This window comes from Falco naumanni, chromosome 11 (genome assembly GCF_017639655.2).
Source record: "Falco naumanni isolate bFalNau1 chromosome 11, bFalNau1.pat, whole genome shotgun sequence".
NCBI classification, from domain to species: Eukaryota; Metazoa; Chordata; class Aves; order Falconiformes; family Falconidae; genus Falco; species Falco naumanni.
Window position 1 is genome coordinate 6,716,806 of NC_054064.1, and position 24,242 is coordinate 6,741,047.

General features: G+C 43.0%; 1 protein-coding gene across 3 annotated transcripts in view; it reads left to right on the forward strand.

The window, feature by feature from the left end:
- Window positions 1-7,737: 7,737 nt before the first annotated feature.
- Window positions 7,738-24,242, forward strand: part of SOAT1 (sterol O-acyltransferase 1) — a 29,837-nt gene continuing 13,332 nt past the window's right edge. The window contains exons 1-3 of one of the 3 annotated variants that reach the window (XM_040610479.1): window positions 7,738-7,841; window positions 11,158-11,291; window positions 19,358-19,416. In XM_040610479.1, coding sequence (XP_040466413.1) covers window positions 11,168-11,291; window positions 19,358-19,416 — 183 coding nt within the window. In that variant the 5' untranslated portion in view covers window positions 7,738-7,841; window positions 11,158-11,167. Of the gene's footprint in view, window positions 7,842-8,128; window positions 8,322-11,157; window positions 11,292-19,357; window positions 19,417-24,242 lie in introns of those variants that run through there. The other 2 variants (XM_040610480.1, XM_040610478.1) reach the window with 2 other exon arrangements.

The following is a 24,242-nucleotide window of genomic DNA, read 5'->3' on the forward strand; positions in this document are numbered from 1 at the left end:
GAGCTGTTATACTGCGCAGTCTGAAATAGAGATCCAGCCTCAGGGATTTGCTAATGATGCATTCAGTCTCAGCATGGCACATGCTCATTCCTGGGGAGTTACTGAGTTAGCATTTATAGTTCTACACTTTTCCTCTGAGTAGATGAAACCCTCTGATTTTCCCTCAGCACTGAGGTCTTGTGCGTTGGATTCTCTTCTCATGACACCTTAACTGGAATATCACCAGGAAGCTTTCAGCCTGGATCCTTCCTCCTAAAATCATAGACTACAGTAGCATCATGCCAGTGATTCTCCCATAACTTGGTGTCTGATCAGCAGGCAACAGTAACATGAGGTCTTGTTAGACACAATTTCAAAATAATAAAACAAAAGATTCCTGTGCTGAAGATAGGTGATTGTTGTGGGCGCTGGAAGCCTGTTGCAGCTGGGTAAATAAGCTCACAAATAGGAAGTAAGGAGCAAGCGGCTGGTGAGGAAAGCACAAGTGGAAAAAACTGTGGGGAGTGAGCACTGCTGTTTGTTTTGGTGGTGCTAATGTGGGTCCCTACTGGAGAGAAATGGCAGCAGTAAAGGATGAAGTGAATGCACAGGAGGTTTAGCCTGTTCTCTGATTGGTTTGTCAATGCATGGGTCTCCAGCCACTTTATACAATGAGGGATTTTTTTGTGTGAGCAAGGGTTGAACTAACAGGAACACTTTTACTATAATTCATATTAACTTGCTAGTGAAGACAATACCTCTCTTGCATGACCTACATGCCTGAACTCAGGATCCCTCTCCTGGGCCTGCCATCTTCAGATTTAAATCCTTTAAACAAGCTCAAGTTTTCATCTCCTCATCCATATTCCCAAAGCATGTAAGCCTCAAGGCACTAGGCCAACAACGGAATAGTGCTGAGCACAAAGATGTTTTTGTAACCACATCAACTCAGCCCCATGCAGATCAACTGCAGCAAACCCTGCAGATTGCTTCACCTCCCAGTGTAGTTCCATTATAATCTCCCATTTTTGCTAGTCCTCAGCTGATAGCAAAAGCTCTTCTTTCAGCTTTGTACTTTAACTTTTATTGTTTCCACTTTCAGTGAAATGCTGTTGAGAGCTGCTGCAGACTCAGCTGTGACATAGATCTCTCTGAATTCAGGGTTTTGGAAGTGTTCCTTCACGCTTGTCATCTCCTTCAATAAGCAAGCACTGCATTGTACTGTCTGTACATTCTTTACTGCTCTACTTGTTGCTATGGCCAGAAATGCCAAGTTTCAGTCCAATTCTTTTGGGAGACTAGACAGAAATCTGGATTTTCTTTCTCTCTGCTTTGTTTATGCGCCTGGCCCCTGCAGTGTTCTCCATTACTATCACTCAAAACCTCTTTCCAAGGCAGGAAGGCTGGAAGCCACTGCCCTCTCCAGTCTCTCAACTTGTATTACCAGCAGCAGTCTCTCCTTGGCCTGAATCATTGCAGCAGAGAAGGGAGCACATGGATAGATTCCCTCTCTAGCCAGGTATTTCCAAAATCAGGGAGAAGCAGAATGGAACAGATGGGAAAGGCCTTGAGCAGAGAAGAGGGAAGTTTTTGGCAAGGGAGCTGCAAAGGCATGGCGTTGTCGGTCCATATCAAGCTCGGGAAAGGCTCTCGCAGAAGTGAGAGCAGCAGATCGAGCTGCCTCATTGCCATGGAAACAGCCAAAGAGCTGCCTGGAAAGATTCAGAGATGTCTCCTGCTTGGGACTGCTTTTGGTAGATGTCATCTGTCTTTGCAGAAATTAAAAAACAAGAGTGAAAAGAGGAACTGTCTGACACTGAAAGCTGAAAACGTGTTTTCTTTCTTGGTTTACAATGGAGAGTCAATATTCCATGGCTTTATGAAGATACTTTTTCGTCTCTGAGAAATATGGCCTGGTTTTGATAGGGGTTATTTTTCCCCATGTCCTCTTATTTGGGGGGGGGGGGGGGGGGATGTCTTTCATTACAGAGATCGTTACACTTTTGGCATTATAATTATAGCTGCTGTTTTGATGCTTCTAGACTTCTCCATGGTGCTCCCCGTGTGTCGGACAAGCACACTGGCTACCTACATGATATTTCTCTGTAAGATCTCTCCTTGATGACTCTAAGGATCTTATACTCCCTGGAAAGGCTGATCTGTTCTCACCATAGCACCTCAATGTTGTTTTTCCCCACACCTTTCAAGTCAAATACCTTTCCCACAGCCTCATAATGTTATTTTTGAAGACAGTCTAAAAGATTACAAAAAACATATATATTACAGCTTGTGTATGCAAGCTCTGTGCTAAGAACATGCTTCTGTTTTTATAGCTGGAGAGTAGAAAAGCCGTGGAAGTCTCCCACATTAGACAAGTGGAAAAATTGATTACTGCAGTAGAAAGTTACTAGTCTCTATAACCTGCACTTTGCAAAGTATGGAATAGGTAGGGGTGTATGATTACCTGCAAACAACTGTCCTGGGAATCATCCTGGATCAGTCATTCCATGAGCACTCTCTTCCACATCTGTCAGCAGTCAGCATGTTTATACTGTAACAGATAAATAGCAGACAATGAAATAGTAGAAAATACTGGCTTGCACTGTTTCCTCCATCTAAGCACCTTAGAAGCTATGGAGAGAGCAACAGCAAACCATTTCGTATTTACTTAGGGAAAAGAGAAAGGATGTGCATTTTTATGAAATATGGAGAGGAAGAGATTACTACTACAGAGTAGCAAGCAGTCATTAAACTAGATGTAAAATGTCTACTTTTCCACCTGCTGTGTCTTACCTTCACGAGGAATGGTGCCAGCTCTCTAAAACAGCTGGCAATTTGTGGAGTCACAAGGAACATGTACAGTTGCTGGTGTAGGAAAGGGAAGGAGACACTGGCCAAGTTCAGTGCTGTGTTTCCACAAAAATATTTAGAAAGTCCTTACGTGCAGGAGAGTCAATACTAGTAATTAGACCTGTTTGTTCTGGAACTAATCTCTCTGAAGTCACTCTTCCAGGGCTGGCTGCACATTTAATGCCATGTGTTCCTGCTGAAACAACTTCAGAAACCCTCTCATTGAGGCAGTTCAATATTTTCATGCAATTTTAATAAGCAGCAGAATATACTGCAAAATAAGTCTGAGATTGGTTTGAGCTGGTGTCACAGGAAGAATGATGGTCACATATAATGTGGTTGGGACCCAGGCGAAATGGTTTCTGTGCCTAACAGAATGAGAAAACTGGTACGTCGCAGAGGGTAAAGAACAGTTTCAGAAAACACAGCTCAGCCTAGCAGGGTTAGACAGTAGTTATACCTATACAGATTCAATACCTTTCGTGATTTGATGTTTAGCCAGAAGAGAAGGATCTTTTCCTTTTAAAATATACTGAAGAAATAACCTTCTCATTTTAAACAAACAAAACCCCAACTATTACACCAGCCCAACTGGCAAGATTCGTGCCATTACTTCAAAATGGCAGGGAAAGGAAGAATTATTTGCTTCTCAAAAAATAATGTGAGTTTCCCTTTTCAGGAATGGAATCACAGCAATTACACTGGCTGTCATGCCTCCTGCTTGGTCGTGGCAAGAAGTTCAACACTTGAATTTCTGAGCTTGGAGAGGAAGCCAGCAACCTGCTGGTTGGCAGTAGAGCTTCATTTTTTTAAAAGGATGATTTCAGTTCAGTAGCAAAAAGTGATGTGATGTTTGGGTAAGGATACCACTGCCCTCTGCCGAGAGAGATGCAATTGTTTCTTTCCAACTGTCATCTGCCAGTGAAACCAGCAACTTCATTGCTTGGAAAGTAACTCCATGAGGGATTGCTCGCTGAAGTCAGAGTTTAATTCCGGCTGCTTCTGTATTTCCTTTGAAGTTTGCTGATCTGAATCTCTTTCACCAAATATTTTGAAAACTCTATGCCTCATTTAAGTAAAGAGGAGCAAGGGTGATTACACAGAAAATCTTGACATGATGATAGCAGGAACTGTGAAAACTTGAACCGGAGTTTTTAAAAAACAATCTTTATGATTTATAAACACTTCAGGAATTCTCAACAACGTGATATCTGCTGGAGCTAGTTTTTTGTTTTCCTGCCAAAATTCAATCATCTGTTATCAGATCAGGCTGAAGTCCTCTACAGTTTCCTAAATATATATTTTTTTTTTAGCTGCAGCACTTGCCTGACTGAGTTTTGGCCTCTTACACCCACACCATTTTTTCTCATTATGCAAAAATGGAAGATCCTACATTACTACATTTAGAACCAGCTTTACATTGTAGATCTAACATTACAGTCATTTGGTTTTTTTTAAAGGAAAAAAATAAGTGAAACATAACCATATTTTTAACCACTTGAGGGAGCTCTTTCATTTACACATTAGGATTTTGGTACTGTGCATACATACTGGGAAATTAAACCCCCTACCTTTAAACAGCTTATTATAGGACATACTACACTTTACTGTAATACATGGAAGTACTGAGGTGCTAGGGTGACTGAATTTAAATCCCAGATAGAAGTTTTAAAGGAATTAATCATGCTGGTCAATAAATGCAGGCATCAGAAGCAGCCATAGCTACTTACTCCCCAGGCTGACTGACACCAAAAATCTTAAAATAGAAAATAAATCAGAGTTACACAGGATTAAAAGTAGGCATTAATCACATCTAGTTACAGCACTACCAAAAATGACAGAAAGGAACAGGACCAGACATGGATTTTACAGAGGGGTTGTGAAAGCCTCAACCCTCTGCCTCACCCCCCTTGCTGTCCCCACCTCTCCCTAACCTGCCGGGTACAGGCCCTGCTGCTGCCTACCCAGTGCCTCCCCTGGGCTGCTCAAGCCTCTCAGGCACCATGCAGGTGTCGGTCTGCCCTGGCAGTGCATCAGCCTTATCAGCACAGGCTTTTCTTTATGCTCCCCTGGGCATCATGACAGGTGTGAGGCAGGCTCAGCCACCAGCCGCTTCATCAAGCCTACCTACAGCCACCAGCCCACGTAATGACACGGAATGTGCACACCAGGGCTGTGCAGTGTAATGCAGACTGCTGGGGGGGGCGTGGAGTGGAGGAGGAGGGAAGGGAGGAAAGAAGAAAAAGGAAGAAAAAGGAAGGGAGGAAAGGGAAGGAGGAAAGGAGAAAGGAAAAGAGGGAGGAAGGAAGGAAAAGAAGGAAGGAAGGGAGGAAAAGGAAGGAAAGGAAGAGAGAGAGAGAAAGGAAGAGAGAGAGAGAGAAAGAGAAAGAAAGAAAGAGTGAGAGAAAGAAAGAGAAAGAGAGAAAAAGAAAGAGAAAGCAAGAAAGAAGAAAGAAGAAGGAAAGAAGCAAGGAAGGAAGGAGGAAAGGAAGGAAGGAAGGAAGAAAGGAAGGAAGGAAGAAAGGAAGGAAGGAAGGAAGAAAGGAAGAAAACAACCACTGCTGCAGAAGTCAAGTTTCTGCCTGGCACTCGGTAGCTGAGAGCAAGTGAAGCTGAAGCAAAAAGTTGGGATGCCAGGGCCACAGGTTCCGTCGTCAACAAATGGGAACGACCACACAGTGATTCAGCCAGGAGTGCTCAGGAACAGTTGTGGTTAGGCAATTGTTGAGCAATGCAACCTGTAGGATTAAGGTACAACACTCTAGAAAAAAGAAGATTGCAAGCACCGTGGTGACAAGCACAGTAAATGATGTATCTGATGAAACAGCACAGCGATTTGGACCAGCAAAGACAACAGCAGGTGATGGGCGTGAGTGGCAGGAAGCAGAGGCGGCAATGCCTTCTTCCCATTTCTTGTGTAAACGGTGGGAAGAAAGGTAACAAGAGCAGCCACTTTGCTTTTCACACTCAGTGAGCTGCAGGTAAATAGCTTCTAAACAGAAGGTAAGGTAGGCTGTGAAACAGCTCTGCTAGGGAGAAGCAGAGAGAGCAGGGAGGGAGCTCAGTGCCCGTCACACTGTGCTGCTTTGGCCTGGGAGATTTGTCAAGAGGTGCTGATAAAGTCTGGTAGCACCTACCTACAGCCTCTTTAAGAAGAAAAGCAAACTGACTCACTCTAAAGGTTAGGTGCACTTTGCTTTCTGTTAAAGGTATCTCATTTTTCTACCACCCAGAGTTAGGGTTTTACTAATTTGATGAAATAGTAAACTCAACAATTTGCTGAACCTGAGGAAACTTTTGAACGTGGGTCTTTTGTCCTTTTTTTAATTATTATTTTTCTGCTTTTCCAATTGCTCACCGAGCCAATGCTGGCACCACAAGACACTTCAGTGTAAATAGCTAGCACAGCACTTTCAGCATGAGGGCACCAGTGATTATGTATAGCCTGACTTGAGCAGCATTGTTAAAATCTACTTCTTAAGAACAGGGGCAAAGTTAACTGAAAATTCCTGGTGCTATCACCCATGCAGCTATTTGCATTTCAGCAATGAGAGCTTTTTTATTCTATCTCTTATTTTTTTCCACAGTTTTCCTATTAAGCAGCATGAAAGATGGGTGATGGGATAATAGAGTGAACACGCTTTGCAAACTACATCAGTTTCAGATTTTCTCACTGAGTGGCTCTGCTCAGAGTCCCCACAGATTATTTAAAACAACTTCTGAACAGTTCCAACAGAGTTACACATGTAAAAAGAGTATGTCTTGGGTGTATGTTGGTCAAAATAAATCTGTTTTATTAACAGGTCTGATAAGGTGTAATGTAATAGAAATGTTTTAATATCCCATCGTAGCTTTGTACCTTGGTTTGGGATGAGCTTTCAAGGTCTGGGTACCTGTCCTGAAGTCACATGAAGACATAGCCCTGACGCATACTTGCTAGTAGGAAATTAGTGGCTTAGTTGTCCCGAGTTTGGGAAAACTTTCCCATTTACACTGAAATGCAGCTACCAAGAGGTTACTGGAGTTTGTTTGCTGGTGGTGACGTGTTCCTGTGACTCACCGTCTGTCACGAGCCTGTGTCTGCCTCGAGAAAAAGAGAAAGCCAGGGTACAAACCCCAGCCTTTTGCTAGTTTTTGACCCTGGAAGTACGGGCTGGGGCTGGAAGGAGAGCAGGAGACCTCTCCAGCCAGGCCCCTTCTCAGCTCCTTGCCTTACTGGTGAGCTGCAGCTTGTGCTCCCTGGGGTACAACCTGTGAGGGTGAACACCCCCTTGCCACAAGACCCCACTCTTGGGGGGACAGGGGGTGCTACTCAGGCTGGAGGCTCTCCATTTTTATTTCCCTTTACAAATATTTGCCCTCGCTCCCGTACCGAAGCCTGGAGGAAGCGCGTGTTGAGCAACCCTTGTGTTCCCTCTGAAGGACGAGGACAGATAAAGCCTCCGGGCCTCCCAGCCTTGACTTCGGTGTCCTCCGGGTTCCTTGAAATAAGTTTTCCTTGGGCTGGGGGGGTGTGGGTTCCTCAGGGCGAGGGCAGGCCTCCCTGTGGGTGCCGAGGGAGCCCACCCAGGACCTTGGGCTGGGGGTGGAGACCCCCCCACGCCCCCGGGGATGAGGCGCAACCTTCCCGCCGCTTTACCTTCCACCTCTGGAGGAGCGGGATAAGGAGGCGGCCGCCAGACAGGAAAGTGGGGAGGGGGGGAAGGAGGTGGGACACTGAGGGGGGCGGAAGGGAGGGTGGGGTGCGCGCCCCACGTGCGCCTCACGTGCGCCCTCCCACCCGGCTTCCCGCCGCCCCCGCGCCGCGCGCCCCCTCCCCCGCGGAACGCCTCCCAGCCAATAGGCGGCGGCGGCGCCGCTTTCTCCCCCCCCCCCTCCCCTCCCCCCTCCCCCCCTGCGCGGTGACGTGCGCGAGCCCCGGGAAGAGGCCCTGGCGCGCGGGCGCGCGGCGGAGGCGGGAAGCGGTCGCGGGGAGCCGGCGCGCGCGGAGGCAGCGGCTCGGTCGCCCTGAGGTGACGCTCCCGCGGGGCGAGGGCGGCCGCCACTTCCCCCTACGGCACCGGCACCGGTTCGCCCGGCTCCGCGGCAGCGGCTCCGCTCCGTCCCGCCGCCGGCTTTAGGCCCGGCCCGCCCCCAGCGGCACCGGCGTCCCCCCGGCGCGGGGAGGCTGCGGGGGGGCGGCTGTGCCCGGCGCCCTTCGGAGGGCCGGGCGGCTGGAGGGGGGCGGGCAGCGCTCCGCAGGCCACCGGCCGCCCTCAGGGCCTGGGCTGGGGGGGAGGGGGGGTGTCTCTCTGCTGACAGCGGCCACCACCGCGTAACACTTCCGTGCTTGTTTCCAGGGAGTTAGTGAGGAAGGGAACTGACTTCGTGGTCTCGGGTGTGCTGGAGCCTCGGCAGTGCTTTAAGCAGCTTCCATTGTTATCTGCAGCTTTCCGTCTTTTTTTTCTTTTTTTTTTTTTTTTTTTTCCTGCGGAGTGTTTGGCGCGTTGCGGTTGAGCTGTGCAATGACCTTAACTTTGTTTTGGTACCAGCCTAGTTCGTGAAGAGCTCTGCTGATACCGAGGATGTAGCCCGCAGAGTTTGCTATTTAATGTTACCCCCAAGAGCTGAAGAAAAACCTTGGAGATGGGAAAGGTGTTTGGGATAAGTTATTTAGCGTACGCGGTATTGGAGGTAGAAAGTGTGCCCTCACGGTGCTTCCAAGCCTTTTGAAATGCGGTGTACTTCCTATAGGATATTGCTTTTCTCCTAAGGCATGCTTATAATTACCAATGTTTCAGAAGTGAAGACAGAGAAATTCAAGGTTTCTGAGACATTTTATGAGTACCGTAATGCGGTCATGCCTGTAGGACCAGGGCGTTTCTGCTGGGAAATCTGATAACAGGATGTGTTTATGGTTCCAGATGTCCTCCAAGTGCTTGGAGTGGGGTGAGCAGAATGACTGTTCATTAATTGTAAGGAGCGATTTCCTTTTTTTGAAGGGGATGATGAGCATTTTGGAGTTACCCTGGCATTGTGTCGTGATTGGTTTAGTTATAACAGAGATTAGAGGGAGGGTCTAATGCCTTCTGTGCACTGATGTGCTGATAGTTGCTTAGGTACTGTAACTTATACCTCTCTTCATATGGGAGGTAGACTAGGAAAATGCTTGTTTTCATAAGATTTCCCCTAGCACAGTTCTGGTTTCAGTGTGGAAAATGCTTTGTTGTGATCATTTAGCCTATCTGAATTGAGTAAGTCTTTAAGTTAATTGCTTTTAACTTTTTTTTTCTCACACACATGATTTTTCTTTCCCTCATCCTAAAACTTTATTTTTAATTCCTTTCTGTTAGCCCTTCAGTGAGATACGCTTAACCACTCTGCACTGGAGAGGAAGGAGTGCCACCTTCACCTCTTGAAGAAGTTGAAAAGTGTACTAAGAAAAGAGTTAAACTCTGTTAAGAGTTGGAAAAACTGCACCTTTAAGGACAGATGTGGCCCACAAGAACAGCTTAACTTGGATCAGGAGGCAGTGGAGAGGCTCGCTAGTGACCTGAGGAATAGCTTGTTAGTGCATGATTTTATAAGGCAGCTCCGTTTCCCCCTCCGCTGTTCCGTAAACCGTACTGTGTGATCAGTGTGATCCATTCTTATCCTTTGATAGGGTTTTGGGCATCTCTTTTGTGTAAGAGCAGAAAGATTGAAATGTTTGCCTGTCCAGGATCTCTATGTAGTTGTAAGACCCAGGTGGGCAAAATGATCCTTTGCTCTAGCATGATGCAGCTGTGTCTGTACCTAGAAGCTTGTGGGAAGGCTGAGAGGTGGAAGGAGTAATGTCTCCATGACAGTGACTGATTTGTGTTTAAAGGCAGGAGGGTTGCAGCAATAACTGTATACAGAGCTGGTAGGAAATAGCTATGTCCCACCAGCTACCTTTCTGTGCTGCTGAGTGTAGTTACTGTAGGAAGATTTACCATATTCTTCCCTGGTTCTTTCTCTTATTCACGTGAATGCTTTTTGCATTATGTAAACTCTGACAGTATGAGCTATCAGGTGTTGCACAAGGCCAGCTGAGAACTTTGTGACTTGTGGTCTTTTTGTTCAATAGATTGTAGACCTGCTGTGATCTCTTGAGACAGAGCCAAGAGGCAATGCTGCAAGAAATGGTGTTGGTGATTGAATTAGTGATTTGTTGTTTGGTGTTGCAGAAGGTTTTTCCCCACCTATGTGCTGTGATGCCTGAAAGGAGAATGGGAGACTGTTCTACTAGAAGGACAAGCACAAGAAGACTCAGGAAAATGCCTGATCATAGTCTTACTTCCCTTTTGCAGAAGTGCCAGTCTCAGTATTCTGAGGAAATCCATCCTTAAATAATTGTTCTGCTTTCTTAGTTTCTCTAAAAGCATGTGAATTTTCCTTGCCTACTCTAATAGTTTATCTGTGCTGGTGCATGTATTCTGTTCACTAGCACAAAACGTGTATTTAAGAGTTTGTGCTAAGGTGAAAAAATATATCAAAAAGGAAAAGTGTTAGTTTGCAAATGTGGTTACATACATGCCTGTGTGATTTTCTGGAAGTCTGGTTCTGAAAATTGTCCCTGGTTGTAGTTACATCTCTGAGAGCTTATTGAACTTCATGGAGAGCATGTTGGAATGTCACTTTGTGACCAAGTTCTGGTCTTCTCCCCTTTCCATTAACGGAGAATTTTTTTCTTTCAGCCTGGCTGTGGTGCTTCAGGTGTTCCCTACTAGCAGCTCTGTCCCCAGCAGTGACCTTTGTCATTGAATCAGGCGTAGTTCAAACCTGATTCTCTTCCTGTTTTTCCATGGTTTGCAATGCAATTGTTGTCTGGCTAAGCAGAGTACGAGGAAGCTGCTCTTTCAGTAAGAATTGAAAACTTGACAGGAAGGGGCTTGGCTCAGACAAAATAATGCGGGTGATTCTGCAAAGCAAACCTACCAGATCTCTCCAAAGACAAATTTTGCTGTCCAGCTGACTGTCAGAAAAGATTTGTTGAGGGCCTTTTAAAGATTTCACAAAGACTTATGTTATTTTAAATACTTGGAGGGTCTGTAGGTAACAGAGGGAGCTGTGGAGAGTCACTTTGGTAGTGGTGGGGGATCTTGCCTGGTTACTTTGTTCCTTTACTGCTTGTAGTAAGGGAGAGGAAGTGTGATCTACAGTAAATGACTAATACAAGTGCTTTATTTCCCTTACCCTTGCTCTGAAGTCATGTGGAGGGAAGAAAGTCTGACTTCAGTGTTAGAAGGCTGTGTAAATTTACTCTTGAACAATGTAAAGAGTAAATATTTTTTTTCATTAATTATTTGCTGTCCTTTTCTGGTCTAGCTAGGCAACAATGGCAGGTGAAGACTGTGTAAGAAAACGCCAGTCTGGCTCCAATACAACCTGCAAGACCCCTGAGAATGAAGAAACACAGAGGAGACCTGAGATTGAAAGATCATTTCAAAGCTCAAGCAACGGTGAGACTTTTTTGCTCAGGATTAGTTGCATCTCTGGCATGTGATCTCCTCTAAGGTGTGCTCTCTAGCTTATGGCTCTTGCCTCTTTGCTCTTTCATTTCAGCTTTTCTGCTCATAGAAAGGCTGCCAAGGTGGAGCTCCCTGTGTACCAGCTGCACCTCTTCAGCAGGTTTAGGTTGTTTGGAGTGCTGTCCTGCAGAACTTCCCCTCAGGGCTGCACACTGCAGTGCTTACAGGGATCTAGATTAAAGAAAGTGATTGTCACAGGACAAATGTGTGTCTTGAGGAGGAGATGCTTTAATGCCGTAAATGGTGCAAATGCATCTTGAAAACAATTCTGAGTCATCCTGACAAACACTTTTTCTGGGGAGTTCATCTTTGTTCCTTTACAAGCTTAAAGTATGTGGCTCCTTCAAGATTGAATAAAATGGTCTTTAACATACCAGGCTAAGCTGGTGTATCTGTCCTGGCAGACAGATGGAGGTAGAATGGCACAAAGGATGATTCTGTGCTCCTGTGGGCCCTGTTAATGTCAGAACAGCTCCTTTCTATCCAGTCTCAATGTTGGATGCCATAAAATAGAACAATAAAACATTTAGGTTTGTATTCATGTCTGTTGTGGTTACCTTAAAAAAATATGTGGCTTATAGTTGGCTTTGTGGAAGGGTCACTGCTGCCTCTGTCCTGTCCTTTGAGCTGCAGGGATGGTTGTGGCAGTATGCGTGGGTTTGCCTGTGGACATTGTGACTGTCTCTAATTCCTGGGTTATGCTATACCACATTCCAGCCAGTGATAAGGAGGTTAGTGATGAAATACAGCTTGTTTCCTTTCTCTTTGGGAGACAGAATAAGTAAAAAGCTTAACTGGTTTATCGCAATGTGCCACATGAGTATAAGTTCCAAACCCAGTATAAGTTCCAAAGTGCCAGTGACTCAGGGAGGTAACTCTTACTGGTATGCTTCAGAATACTGTCACTATTTCATAGTACTTCCTTCAGCTGAAATGGGAGTTGGGGCAAATTTAAGTTTGGTACAAGTCAGATTTCTTCTTGCAAAAAAACACGTTGGAGAGAAAGCCATCCCACAAACTGCTTAGAGAACTGGGATTTTAAGCTGTTGGTGGTATGATCATTTTAATTGAATCGAATGGGACTGTTCCATTAATGCTGCTTTTAGAAAATTGCACGGAGTTGAGGGCTACTGGGAAACAGTTATGATGAGTTTTGAAGCAGACTTCTACCTTTCTACATATGGAAACACTTTAACTTTTCTGCATGAGTTTGAGTTCTTTCAGGCTCGTGGGTAAAGAGCAAATATAGCTGTGCTAATTAGGACTTGATAGGTGGGTGTGCTTGTCTTTAAGAGCCTTTCATTGTAATACCTCAGAGATGTGGCATAATGTCACTGCAGGTAAGATACTGTGCGTGCACAGCAAGTAAACATCTCTTGAAAGTGTACCGAGCTTTCATGCATGTACACGTGCCTGGTGGGTTGGCTCAGATCAGTGCAGTCTTGTTTTAATACAGTACAAACTACAGTGAAGGACAGCAAGGACAGTGGGGAGGAATCCTGATTAATGAAGATGAGGTACCCTCTTATCTTCCAGGGTTGCTGCCAATTCAACAGAAGTGTCAGAAGGACTGAAGCGTTAAGTTTTTGCAGACTTTTTGCTCAGCACAGTGATGGGCACAACAGGAATACTGCGGGGAGGTGGGAGGCATGAGCCTGCCTGACCACATTATAGGCCCAGGAGGAAGATGGTCAGGAATTCCTCCGTATAGGGGGGTTAGATCAGGACCTCTGTGAAACAAAGGTTGAAGCCTTATAAAGTTGAAGTGTTCCCATGTTCCAGATAGTGGCCTCTTGATGTAGTCCAGTGTGCTTGCATAACTTGGTAGGGCTTTCTGTGAAAGCACAGCTGAGGTGGAAGAATTTCTCAAAAGCAGTAGCCATAGACTTTCCTCACTTTCTTTTGTCCTAGTTATTCACTTCTGAATAGCTCTTTCTAAGGCATTACTCCTGATGTGTACAAAGGCCGCGTAAGGCTAATGATCTGCTGTCTGGCAACTTCCTTTTTATACCATAGCATCTTAACACTGGGTGTTGTGTAGAATTTTAGACAAGATGCATGTGTATTGCAGTCAAGGGATTCTAACCAGGTCAAGACGGTCTCCTGTATGCAAGTATTATTTCTGCAGGAAAACTAAATGACTAATGTGATTTCCCACCCTTAATCCTCCCCGATTAGCAAATGCAATCTGCTTTTTAATTTAAGAGTTAATGTGTCAAGGGCCAATTGTTTCCAGAAGTGTGAACATTCTACAGAAACTTCTAGGCCATTAATCCTTTCTTCATTAAAACTCAAGTGCATTGGCTGATCTGCTTAGAGGAGTAATTTTAATGCATGTATTGGCTTCAGAGCTACATTAGGTCTGACTCTTTGTATAGGTTAGGTTATTGTTTTTCTTGCCTCATCAGTGCTTCTGAAAGCTGTCTCATTTCTTGAGTTCTATGACTGAATAGTTTGTACTCTGGTACCCCAAAATTTTATAGCGATGTGGAAATATTCATAGCTTTGAGATTGCCAGAAGAATTCTGTCTCTTGGTGTGTTTGTATCTTCTAATTATTCACTCTGTAATTTCACTTTGACAGGTCTCATATATCACTTCTTGAATTGTCTCCAGTGTCATAATTAAACAACTAATTTGGTCCTGGCATAGAGTCAACAGGTGATCTAGGCAGCAATAATCCCCTGTCCAAAAAAAAATAATCAGGCTTATACGTTTTCAGCTGGAGATACATAAAAAATATAAGACTTTTCTGCTTAATGGGATATTGGTATCAGGCAGTACCAGTTTCAGGAAAAAGTACCTGGAACGAGCATAATAGAAACTGCATGGGCAGACCTTCTAAAGTTAGAGAGGATGTGGCTCTTGAGTGTGCTTCTGAGCGCCTCCAAAATGCTAAGGTGAGACTATCCAAAACAGTGAACTGTTGCCTTTGGAGTCTGCCCTTGTTTCCTCAGAAATCAGAAAAGGATTAAAAGTGTCTCTGAAGAGTAATCTGCAAACAGTCTGTGTGGCATCTTTGGTGTGAGTAAGCCTGTTTGGTAATGCTGATCTTAGAAAGGGGTTGTTATCTTCCAGTGAAGAGGTTACTTTTGATCATTTGCAGTGCAAAAGTTCATGTCGCTGCATGAATTGTGTGTGTGCCTGGTGATAGATGGAGGAGGAGGGAGCCCTGAAACCGGGAGCAATTTGGAAGCTTTAGGGTTTGCAGTCTGACTCACAGCAGTAATTGTTCATTGTATCAACGGGCTATTTCTTACAGATTAGCGAATTTGGCATAAAGCCACTTGAATTGAGTATCTTGGATGTGTTTCTGGCTGATGGATCAAACAGAGCTGTCTTGTCTGAGACTAGCTAGGTTCTGGTAATTCTAGGTGATCTCACGTTTTGCAACCTGGGGGTTTGGTGAAGGCTGAGCAGTTACTTCTGAAGTGCCTGTGGACATGGTGGCATGACCTAAGACAACGCTGGTGTTTCTTCCTGCTAGTGAAGAGGCTGTTTGGGTCCCATGTCCCTGCAGAAATGACTTTAAACTGAATTTGTTGCCCAACTGTGGTGCAGTGACCTATGGCCTGTGCATTCTTGAGGCAGATCAGCTGAGCTCTGGAAGCAATCTAGTCATAACTTGCATCTTATCTGCTGAATGGCCAAATAAATAACTGTAAGTAAGAATAAGTCTTATTAGCATTAAATTATTAGCATATGTTGTATATGGAAGACTCCCTCTTCGTGCTGTAGCCACACACTAGGTTGGCTTTAGCATTGCTTTCCTTCAGATAACATCTTCAGTGTTTTTGGAGGGAGCCGTTCAATCCAGGTATCTGACAGTAATGAAATCTTTCTGCCTATGTTGATTTAACATCTTGAATGGCAAGTTGTCTGATCAAGAAATAATGAAGATAGTATTTTCAAACTGTTGTAGAGAAGGACAGTGTTGGTACAGTTTGTATCTGTGATTTTCCATGAAGATCCTGAAGCTAAACAGATCCTGACATCCTTAGGGGAAAATGCTTCTGAACTGGGTGGTGTGCTTGGTTGTTTTGAGAAGCATGTCTTTTTTTGTTTTTTTTTAAAGTGTCAATAAACTAAAGCCTGTTTGTGTGCTTTTCCTAGCCTCTCTGTGAAGGGCATTTTTGTCTTGAATGCTGTGCAGGGATTTAGATAGCAGTAGTCTCCCTGGGTGGTTCTGACTGCTCAGTAATGAGCTTACTGCCACAATGCAGGAACAGTTTGAGTGGCAACAGGTTTGAGTGCTGGGCTGCAGGCTGGAACTGTAACACTGCACGCAAGCCACAGCATTACTCAAATGACTTATTCCCACTTGTGCCCTCAGTGGTAATTGCAGAGTGTAGCGGTTAAATAAAATGAATGCTTTTAAACACAGTTAATTTTTGAGAGCTTGCTTAGTAGAGTGCTGGTTAGTGTCTCATGTAGAAGCTGTTTTTGTTGGATCCCCAGCTGCAGCACTAACAGATCATACGAATGGGAGACTTCTCTAGTCATCTCAAATGTCACTTATCTGTAACATATGCTAGAGTAGGCTGAAAAAAGGACAATGGTATCCTTTAAGAAAGATAGTGTGTAAGTCTTTTGTGAAACCTAAGATGCTCAAGTTTTCAGCAATAAGTGTTGGTTCTCAATCTTCAAGTGATCTCTTGTTATCCTGGTTTCCTATGGAAACAAAGCTTACACTTAAATTGCTCTTTCTTTTTCTTTTCTTTTCTCCCCCGCTCCCCCCACCCCCCTTCTGCCTGTTGAACCTGCTTGGAATTCGGGCTGTGCAGGGCTATTGCATCCTACAAGATCAGTTTCTACAAGCCCAAAACAAGTGGTCAGCGAAAGATCTTATCAATGTCTTTGGGAAAGGAACATGACTCCCATTAAGCTAGAACTTCTCCCTGTGAGTAAAGCTCTTCCAAAGCAAAGCCTGTGAAACAGTCTCCTGTGAAACTTGCTAGTATTTCATACTAGTCTTCAAAGAAGATTTTCTTCCTTATCACTTTAAATATATTTCCCATTTTCTTAAGTTGTATCCCATCTTGTTTTAAATGCTAAGATGTGTATTTTAATAACATTGCTTGTGTTGTGAAGCCTTGAGTCCATTTTTGTAATGGTGTTGCCTTTGCAATCCCAAAGTGACACAGAGGGATCCAGACTTCATTTTCAGTGTCAAAGAAAAATGAGGATTTGGACTTCTCAGTAGTGCATAATTCCTTTTAGACTCAAAATCACGTGATGGTTCTTTTCGTGAATGACCTCACAGAATATTAGTAGCAGCTTGCACAACAGAAGATGAGTGATGCAAGAAGATGATGAGTTTGTGTTCTCTGGTATCTGCCTTGTGAAGCAGCTTGAGTTTATGGGGCAATGCAACACAGCAGAATGAGTTGTTGTTTTGGGGTGGATTTTCTTCTACACGGGACTCTCTGTTCTGGGAAAGAAGCAACAAGCTTGCAGGTGCTTTTATTTTGTTATAGGTGATGTGTATACTGAAGACACAGAGATCTTGATTTTAAAGCCTTTTGAAAGATGCTGTGCATACACACTGGCGTGTGGGTGAATAAAGTGATAGGAGGGACACTGCATACCATTTAGCAATTGCAGTGTCAGCAGGTCAGAGACTGGTCTCATTTCCTCCAACCATTAGGGCTGTCCATTAGGTATCTGTAAAACTGGTATATCCATCATTAAGGCATTTTAAATCAAAAAGGTTGTTTCATTTCCAAAGTGAGCCACTCCTGGGTAGTTATTATAACTGAGGCTTTGAATGCAAGATCTGACAGGAAATAAATGGTCAGAGCAGTGGTTATTTATTTTTAGCTTAGCTTACAAAGGAAATAGTGTAACCCCTTAAGTTTCATGTCCTGTCCTCTTTGGCCATGTTGAACAGCTTCAAGCAAACTTGATAGTGTCTTGAAGGCTCACAGCTGGATAAGAGACACAAATTCTTACCTTTCTACAGGAAAAGGTTGGTTGTGCTTTGAGCTCAGTAGCTCTGTCTGGTCCGCTTTCTAACAGGTAAGCGCAAAGTGGTTCTCGGTGTAGGAGAGGGAGCTGTGAATACAGTTGTGGAGTGGCACAGTGAGGGATTAGAGCCATTGAGATGATACGAACAGGATACAGTTCTGCTGCTTCTGGAAAAACCTGATTTAAAAATTTTTTTTTAATTTATTGGGGGAGAATCTGAGACGAGCTGAGTGGGACTGAGTGGGACGAGGGACCCTCTAGCGGTGTTTTACACTCAAACTGTTTTCCAAACTGCTGCTGTTCAGCAAGTGTAACAGCATGATGAATTTAAGTGCTGAGGTAATTTATTTGTCTTGGAGGTGAGATGCTTAGCAACCAGGAATTCTATTTTTGTAAAAATGGATCTTTGCATGCAGCCAAAAATTCATAGTGTTAAGCAGTTTCCTTGTTTGTTGTTGCATTGCAAGGCTGCTAAGTAATAGGCTGTTGTTGCTGGCCTGTTCTTAAGTCTATAGCTTGTGTAGCAGTTTTTATGGACAAAAAACCCAATCTTCTTCCTGGGGGGGGGAGTGGGGGGGGAGGAATTAATTTGAACAACTGAGTGTAGTTTCATTGAAGATAGTCTCTTCTTTTCTTGTTTCATTTAACTCTTCCCCAATATTGGAATTGGAGTAATCTCTGAAGCAGATCTACCCAAACTTCTAATAACTGCTCATGAGAGCACCTTCAGACCGGTGTGCATCATAGAAGCACTTGCTTCTATTAGAGCAACACACTATGTTTTGTGTACATAGGCTGTGCACATAAAAGGAGGACAAGACAAGGAGGCTGCATTATAAAGTGTGATATTCCTATAAATCTGTTTTTCTTGTCACACAGCAGCACAACACTGGCACTTCTATGGCAAATCCATTAGCTCATGCTTCCCTGGAAATGTTACTAGGGAATCAGTTCAGAACCTTCTTTTTCTAAAAGTGGTAATGTTGTCTTAGAAACTGAGCGTGCAAGTTGTAATGCTAACCATGTGTTAATGTGTAAGGTACTGTTGTAGCTGTAGTTGCCAAACGACAAGCACAAGGTTTGTTGCTATCTTTAAACCTGACTAGTATTTTGGGGGGTGGATACTGCTGCTTTAATCTTGCTTTTCCTTCACGTGCAAGAGTCTGTTTAAAGTATCTTGGGGTGTTCTTATTGAAGAAGTGAAACACCAGCTGGCTTGCCAGCACTCTGTAACCATTGCAGACAAACCTTGTCTTAAAACTCAACTAGTCTGAAGTCTGACTTGTATATGTTGTTTCTCTTGATGTCAGAGGCATCTCAGATGTATGTAGTTCTTTATGCAAAAGAAAGGTGATATTTGAGGCTTTACATATTAGCCAGCGGTATTAGTAATGGTGAAAGTCAGATGATGTTCACGGCATGGTTATACCTGACTGTTTGCTTAAGCAATGAAACACATTGAAGAATACACTCAGACTGATATCTAGCACTTCTGGGGGGTGAAAGGTGTGGGAATAGCCAGGTTTGGACCTTCCAACTTGCCGTTTAGTGTTTCTTCAGAGCTGGTTATGGTATTTTACAGGTAGTTGGGACTTGACTGCCTCATCTATTGGCAATGTAGAGAGCTACAGACAACATCTAGTTCACTGTGCATAAGATAAAGCTCTGATAAAAGATCAGCACACTTAGAAGGTCATATCCAAGGGTTGTTCTAATTGCTGTTTCAAGGCTGAATATGTTTAGGGACCTTGGGAAGATTTGCAGAGTTGCTAATGGAAAACAAAGCTTTCGAAAATCCAACATGTTATCAGCTGTTGACTGCCTTATGCTGGGATCCTAAATGTCTGTTGAAAATACTTCATCATAGCTTATGAATTTCTTTCTTTGTTTTGAACCTCCCTTATTAGAAGCCAGAAGCACTAATGAAAAATCAGTGACTGAGCTACTGTATGTTATGCTCTCTGTGTTTTCAGACATGCAGCTTACATTGCTGAAAATGCAAGTGTTAACATATTTGCTTTCTTTCCTTAGGCCGGGTTGATGTTGACCATGTGATAACAAGGAAAATGCAGCTAATAGCAGAAGCTGAGGTAAGTACACTCTAATGCTTGCTTGTGGGGGGGAGTGGGATAATTGACCCTGAAGGTCTTCTGGAGAGTCGTGTATTTGGAGCACAAATCCCTATTCAGTTATAGCTTGAGTGCAGTGACTCTTATACGGCCCTCTTTCTCTCCTTGCCTTCTCTTCTACTTTGCACGAGAGGGGTAGTATTATCAAATACGTTCTGTTGCACTTGACCCCAATAGGTTGAAGTCCAAAGATAAGAATGAACTTTGAGGCCTGTAAATAAAATGGAACTTCCCTTACCTAACTTTTGGCAGTGTGATTATCAGCTAGCATGCTGGCATATTTGGTTTTTAAAATGCTCTGCGTCCTGCTATCTTAATGTAATCTCTGTCTGAGCTGCCATTGTTTTGAATTATGTTAAGGTGATTTATGCCTAAATTAAATGAAGTTAGCTAACAATGAACTGCACCCTCCTCGTTAACCATTGTTTTGTAGCGTCCGTGTTCTTCAGGGCAAATCGTTCTGCACTCTTGCTTCATTTTATTGCAGAAAATTAATTCCATAGTAAAGATGAAGTAATCTAATTGTGCCAGCCTTATGTGAATATTAGGGAGTATATACGTACAAGGTAGAGAAAAATATCTTGCACCTTTGAGATGTTTTCCTGTTCAAGTCTCTTTTTTTTTTTTTTTTTACCTCTATAGGTGGTGTGTAACTTACAACAGATTTAACTAAAGTGTATTTAAATGTCTTTTGCAAAGGGCGTACTGCTTTTTGTGCTGAAACTCCTAAAATTCAGCTCTGAATTTTTTCATACATTGCCTTCTCTGAATAATTCTTAGTGAGGACATGATAGAACAAGCCTGTTATCTTTACTCTGCAAACAAAACAGCTACTGCAAATCACTGTGTTGGCAATAAATGCTTGCAGGAGAACACTCTGACTATTAAGCACATGGAGCTTTGTAAGTTCCAGGGAATACTAGTTGGTTTCAAGGGAACAACTTGATCTTGGATTTGTTTCTTCAGGAATGTCTCTTGTTTCTAATTTATTTTGTTTTCCTGGCCACCGGCTTTGAGAAATGCTAGTCTGTAGACAAAGTAATATCTTATCTGCAAAGAGAATTGAAGAAAACCAGCGAGGTCAATGGCACTTTAATTACTGAAGTTTCTCCCAAACCATGGGGAGTTCAGGTTTTAAACCTTAAGTTAGGCAGCTGGCAAGTTTGTTTAAGGTGCCTCAAAGCTACAGTAATAGCTATAAAGCTAAGTAAAAACCTCAATCTACTGCAAAGCTCCTGAGAATTCCTGGATACTTGACCCTTTTGTTGTGTGAACCACTGAACAAAGCTTGGATTGCAGTTTTATGTTGTAGGTGATAGGTATCTGAGGTCTAGACAGTAGTTTGACTTCTGCAGAGTGCTGGTCACTGACACTTCCCACTGATTTAAACTGATTAAAAGGGGTTTGTAGGTGCTAGGTGTTAAGTCATGCGTAGGCTGCCTTTGTGCATCTGCAGTCCAGTCTGAAAATCTAGTCCTTTTGTTCATCCTAAACTCAGTTGAGAATGGTGTGTTAAGTCACTTGGTCAGGGCTGGGTTTTGTCATGTTTCAGTGACTGCAATTAGCTGATCTGTTTTAATGAGTAAAATGCTGGAGAACTTTTGCAACTTTCTCTTTATAAGCAAGCTACAGGGTTACTTCCCTCAACTTTCTGACTTCTCATCAATTATTGGTCAGCTTCTGCCTTTTACAGCATAGCATTCTTTTCATACTTGCCCCCCTTCGTGGTTTTGTAATGACCTGATTCTTTTTTTTAAAACTGAATGTTGACAGCTGAGTGCATCTGTCCAGTTCCTTGTCTGAGGCTCCAAGCATGCTTTAGGAAGCTCTTGGTTAAGTGCTCTCCATTGGGGGAAGCTACAATGAGGCTGTTTGTGTATTCATGCCCTGTCATAGTGAAGGCTGCTGGGAGGTGCTTCTCTTAATAACTTTTATTTCTCTGGTGACTGGGTGGAGGGTGCTTGGCTTGCTAAGCACTAACAGTTACTTTGTCAATTGCTGAACTAGATTGCTCTTTGAATGGTTGTAGTAATAGTTGATAATACAGTGCGATATATTGTGCAGTTTTGTTGTACAGAATTACAGTTACTGTAAGGTCTATGCTCTGGTTGTATTTTACTTAATCTAATGAGAACTCATGCCCTGCTCTTCCAATCCAAACACATGCATATGTTTCTATCAGCCTTGGGGGGTTGTATGAGGGGGAGGCAATCTCAGCAGAGTGCTAACTACAGAGAAAAGGTAGTTTAAGGCAATAATTTCTGTTGAACTCATGCTGAGAGATTAGGTTGAAAAAAGGGGAGAAACTAAAAAAAAAATAATAATAATACAAAACCAAACCACAACCAAAAAAGAGTTTTGGTGGGAATTAATAGTGCTTTGTTTGGCATGGAAATTTGAGTGCTCCAAGAGGAGCAGGAATTTCTGCTTGACTTTTTTAGTAGCGATATGTGCATGCCAGAGAGCACCAGTGTCTTCGGTTACAGGTTCTAGTTCTAAAGCACTCAGCGGGGTGTTTTTTTAATCCTGTTCTTGAATTAACAAGTCTCCATTTCTTGCAGAGGCTATCTTCTCTGCCTCCCAGAAAAGCACTATTGAAAAGTAGCCAGCTCCTAAGAGCTTCTGTTTCATTAAGCACTGTTGAAGTTTGTTTATTTTGCACTGACCACTGCTAAATAGGGGGAAAAAATTTTTAAGTTAAATATTAATCTGCTCCTCCTAGTGCAACTTCTCTTTCAAGAGATCTCTCTGGATCTGACTGCTACAAAACAGGAGGAATGTAAAGTTCTGAGGCACCTTGACTTCAGGGTCTTCTGTTTTTATGTGATCTCGCTTCACATTGTCTTGTATGTTCTGCCAGAGAGTTAAACTTGCTTACTTGGCTGTTGTCACATGAGACAGTAGCATTTTCTAAGAATATATCCTCTATTAATATATTTTGTTAGTCTACAAGTCTTGCTTCTAGAGAAGACTTTTTAGCTTAGTTTTTTGGGTGATCTGTCGTATAAAATCAATTCAAGCATGCTTGGAAAATGAAGGAGATAACCATGGATGACAAGTGTCCATCAGTGGAAACAGACTCCTTAAAACATAGCTGTGGAAGGAGGTCTATGTAAGAGGCAAATATATCACTGCTGCAGCTTTTAGCTAACATTTTATTTTGGTTATCTGGCTTTTCCTTCTTATACCTTGTACCTATTCTTTTTTAGCAAAACCAATGCTGCTGCAGCTTGCTGTGGTATGATAGTTAGGCACTGAAACTTAAACATGTACTAACAAATAAGCTCAAGCGTCACAAATGCCTTTTTGAGGAAGCATCATTTTTGTGCCTAACTTCCTGACTCTTTCCTTCCCTCCTCAAAAACTGATTTATTGGGTTTGTTACTTGTCAGCCTTAAAGATTAGAAAGTAGGTAGCAGTCAGGAATTCTGAAGGTTATTGGGGAAACAGAAGTGCTTCTTAAGTAGGTATCAGTAGGAAGACTAGTGAAATATGTAGATATCATGGAGGAAAACTTGAACCTTGAATCTGGAGGCAAACGAAAAGTCCCAGGCAAAAGGATGGTCAGACAAATGTTGTTAGTACAGTATGCAATTAGATCTGAAGTAGTTTCTGGAAACTTGCCTGTCTCCTGTGCTGAAGATGGTGGCTATCTGGCAGAGCATTCTCAAAAGGGTTATCGTTTAGGAACTGAGGGGTTAGCCCTTAGCCATGCTTCATCACTAGGCTCAAGTGTTGGGGAAACCATTTGGTGTCTGAGGACCTGACGTTAAGGAACTGTATTCTCAGAAGTATCATAAATCACTGTCTTCTAAAGTGGTAGAGATCTTAAGAGGTCTTAGGATCTTTAGATTCCCAAAGTTCTCACTGAAATACAGTGAATGCATGATGCATTTTTCTTTGCTTGAGGGAATTTTAAATGCTTTTTTTCTAGCCATAAGATTAAAAAGCCACTGTGCAAATCTCAGGATCCTCTCTGCATATAAAGAGGAAGAGACATTGCACCACAACATAATGCTATCCAGAGCTCAGTGTAGCACTTTCTGCAGAAACGAGTAACTTGATGATAAAATGTTTCAAGTTTCTTCTAAATGTATCTACTTTTTAAAACTGCCTGGGGGGTGGGAAATCAAGTTTTTGAAATTTCATGTTATGAGACTGAATAGCAGATCCAACTGTATTGCAGACAGGAAAATACAGGAATGAATTACACATGCTAGTCTTAAGGCAAGACAAAAAGGATATGGAAACATCATAGCATTTTAGTCTGCCTTTTGCAGGTGAATTACAGCCCTTGTCTGGATAACTTATTATTGGGAGGGTTAAGCAATGTTTTCCTTTCTAGAAAAGAAACTTTATCAGATGAAACAAGCAGTCTTTGACTAGGGTCACCTATGCTTTATCCACAACTCATTACCTCCTGTTTTGCACCCTATCAATGCATTTTTCCAAAAATATGGTAGAGGGGAATGCTCATCTCTGATTTTTCATGAACCCTCTAGACGTCAAGGTGTTTAGTAAACCAGATGCTTCAGAAGTTGCCTTTGTCTATAAAAATGAGAGAAGAAAAATATGAATAGGCTAAAAATGGTGAAATTTTGTCACAACTGGCTGTTAATGGAGAAGATAACTTGTATAAAGTTATCCGAAGAAAAGGGAGTGTAAGAGATTCAAGTGGGATATTTGACCCCATGAGTTCTTGAACTTCAGTCTTGCTGCCTACCAGTTTTGTGTCTCTCACTGCTCAGTCTTAACACTTAACAGTTACCTAGTATTTTGCTTTCATG